Source organism: Tauraco erythrolophus, chromosome 6 (genome assembly GCF_009769465.1).
Source record: "Tauraco erythrolophus isolate bTauEry1 chromosome 6, bTauEry1.pri, whole genome shotgun sequence".
Lineage (NCBI taxonomy): Eukaryota > Metazoa > Chordata > Aves > Musophagiformes > Musophagidae > Tauraco > Tauraco erythrolophus.
In genome coordinates, this window is record NC_141470.1 from 56,812,945 (window position 1) to 56,816,168 (window position 3,224).

At 59.5% G+C, this 3,224-nt stretch overlaps 1 protein-coding gene across 1 annotated transcript; it reads right to left on the reverse strand.

The window, feature by feature from the left end:
* Positions 1 to 1,095: 1,095 nt before the first annotated feature.
* On the reverse strand, positions 1,096 to 2,909 carry GSC (goosecoid homeobox). Its single transcript, XM_086613959.1, has 3 exons — positions 2,187 to 2,909; positions 1,727 to 1,986; positions 1,096 to 1,248 (listed from the first exon to the last, which is right to left on the reverse strand). The coding sequence occupies exons 1-3, from the start codon at positions 2,518 to 2,520 to the stop codon at positions 1,096 to 1,098; spliced, it is 747 nt and encodes a 248-aa protein (XP_086470085.1). The 5' UTR covers positions 2,521 to 2,909.
* Between the last annotated feature and the right edge of the window lie 315 nt (positions 2,910 to 3,224).

Genomic DNA, 3,224 nt, shown 5'->3' on the forward strand with positions numbered 1-3,224 from the left:
CTGGGACAATAGACGTCTCTTTTACAAGGCCTTTGTAGAGGGAAGAGTAAAACGAGACCAGGCTATCGAAGTTTTCGTGATTGCAAAGGTGCTGCCTCAAAGGGGAGAAAACATTCATTAGTAGCTTCCTCTGAAACATCCCCAGGAGCAGCACACGAGGGCTCGTACCTCCTCTTACACATAATTCATCTGATAATAGCTGAAATTTAGTAATAGCAACTCCAATGTAGTGAGATAGCTTTTCCTAAACGGGGATCAAAGACAAACTCTTTGGAAACTCAACGAGGCATGACCGCAGAGAGAGGGAGAGAAAAGCTCAGGGAAACAAGTGCGAGGCTGGATTTGCTTTGCCTGCAAATATTTCCTAAGGGCATCGCCTCCACTTTGGCCGGGCCAGCGGGACAGGAGGAGCAGCGGGGCGGGGGCTGCCCGCCGGCTCTCCCTGGGGGGACATGAACCGCTTGGACCTGGGCTCCGATAAACCGACAGATCGGCTCCGCCGCGGGCGGCCCAGCCAAGAACTCCAGGAGGAAGAGCGAGGTTTGCTCCTGGCCGGACACCCGCCAGCCTGGCAACTCGCGGCCGGGCCCGGCCTCGGCGGGACTATCCCGGGGGACTGCTGCCATCGGGGACGGGATCGACCTGCCCGGGCTCCCGCCGATTTCCTTCGGGGTGGAAAATCCGCCACCGCTTCTCGGCTCGCAGCGAGCCGGGTGACTCACGGGCCCGGCTGCCAGCGGGCTGCCCTCCGCTTGCTCCCAAACTATGCGAAACCTCGTTAAATAAGTAACTGCGCCGGCAAGGCCGCCCCTGGTCCCGGGGGAGCGGGGCTCCGCTGCTTTCCTCTCCTCTCCTCTGCTCTCCTCTCTTCTGCTCTCCTCTCCCCTCTCCCGCCGCGCAGGGGGGAACAAACGCGCCGCCGTCTACCTGTGCAACACCTCTGCGACACATTTTATTTACATGAAATCGATTCGGGGCATTGTACATTATATACAGATATTTTCCCCCTCCGACAAGGCAGAGCTTGTGCAAGATTAGTAGCATCCTCTGGAGCGTATCCGACAGTCCCACGGGAAATGTCCCCCCTGCGAGGTATCAGCTGTCGGAGTCCAAGTCACTTTTCCCTTCCTCTTGTCTCTTCTCCGGAGACGTTTTAGACGCTTTATTCCATTTTTGTGCGTTTTCTGACTCCTCCGAAGACGATCGCTTTTGCCTCCTCCACTTTGCCCGGCGGTTTTTGAACCAAACCTGTTACGTTAAGAAATTAAATTATTGGACGGGGGCGGGGGGGGGCGGATAAAAATACGCAAACCCGCAGATTGATCTCCGCCCTGCCAGAGCCCTGCCTCGCCCGGAGGCCGCTCGCAGCCGCGGCGGGGCTGATGCGCGGGCGGCCGCGCTCGGGCGGAGGGAGGTGGGGGGAAGGCTGCCGCTCGGCTGGGAAAGGCTGAGAGCCTTCAGGAGGCACGACCGCCTCTCGACATTTGCTCGCAGCCGTGTGATCGGCTCGGCCAGCCGCCCCCAGAACGGCGCTTGGAAATAACAATAATAATAAAAAACTTTCCCTCTCCCTTCTCCCCCGCGAAAACCTGTTGCTCTCCCCCTCCACCAGCTCGCCGCGGCCGGCGGAGCCAGCCGGGCTGGGGCCGCACCGAGGGACCGCCAGCCGGAGCGAGTTTCAACGCGAGAAGGAGAGGGTGGAAGGGGGAAAAGGAAAGGAAAATACCTCCACTTTTTCCTCTCTTAAGTGCACCCTTCTGGCCAGCTGTTCCCTCGTGCCCACGTCTGGGTATTTCGTTTCCTGGAAGAGGTTTTCCAGCGCTTCCAACTGCTCGTCAGTGAAGATAGTCCGATGCCGCCTTTTTCGCCTGCAGTGCAGCTGGTTCAGTAACTGCAGCTCCGTCCGGGACAAAGTGCCCACGTTCATGTAGGGCAACATCTGATGGGGAACAGGGGACATCAGGACTGACCCAGTGCCCTCGTAACCTACGGACAGACAGACGAGACGACGACAGGCTTTGCATGAGATCGCTGCTCCCCCCCCCCCCGACACCCCGAGAAAAAGCCCCCCTCCCGCCGCCCACCCGCGCTCCTGCGGGCCGCCAGCTCCCCGCCACCCTCTCCTGCCCCGCGGCTGCGGGAACAAAGAAAACCCGTCCGCCCCGTCCCACCCGGGGCCGCCTTACCTGCGGGGGGGACGCAGGAGCACTGCTGGGCGCCCAGGGGCGGCACGGCCCCGCAGCACGAAGGGCCCACGGGGGACGCGGGCACATGCAACTGCCCGTAGTAGTAGTTGTTGTAGCCGAGCCGCGATCCGGTGACCGCCGGCGGCAGCGCGGAGGCGGGTGCCACCGCCCGGGAGTAAAATCCGCCGTAGTCGGAGGCGCTTCCGTAGAGCGAGTCCCCGTGGAGGCTGGGGAAGACGACGGGCGCGGCGGCGCTCGGGGGCAGCAGCACCGAGTCCTTGCAGCGAGGTCTGGCCGCCAGGATGTTGTCGATGCTGAACATGCTCACAGGCATGCCCCAAACCGTGCCGGGGCAGGGCAGCGGGGACCGGCCGGGGGAGGGGAGGAAGGGAGGGAGGGAGGGTAGGTGGTGGTGGTGGTTGGGGGGGGGGGGGTGGGGAGGGAAGGCTGGAGAGCCACGAAATCGAAACTTTTCGGAGAAATTTTAGAAAGGGATCGGAGCGAAGAGAGCGGAGCTTTTTCCGAGGGCAGCTTGCGGGCAGAGGGTGCGTGTGTGTCTGTCCGCGCGTGTGCGTGCGTGTGTGTGTGTGTGTGTGTGCGCAGGATCCACCCCTGGAACTTTCCCCCCTCTACTCTCGCCTGTTTACTGATCTCAACCCAGAGGGCTGCTCGGAGTATAATCCATCTGAACCTCTTCCCTTTTTTATACCCAGGCGACGTCATCCTGGATTTAGTTCCTGGTAATATGCAGATGACAAACAAAACCAGATTTGACTTTTTTTTTCCTCTCCCCTTTTTGATGGGGAAGAGGTGGGGGTTACACAAAGGAGTGAAAGGAGCCCGGGTCTGTGTATTGAGAACTAATGAAATTAACGTAATCCTTTCCATTAGTGGGCTTTTTTGAAAGGCCCCAGATTTAGGCTTGATCTCTGCCGCACCGACTAATTGCCCAGGTTAATCTTATTAATGCCATTGTGCAGAAGTGGTTAGCAGCTCCTAGCCTTGTCTATTATGCACCTACTTTGCTCGTGTTAGTTC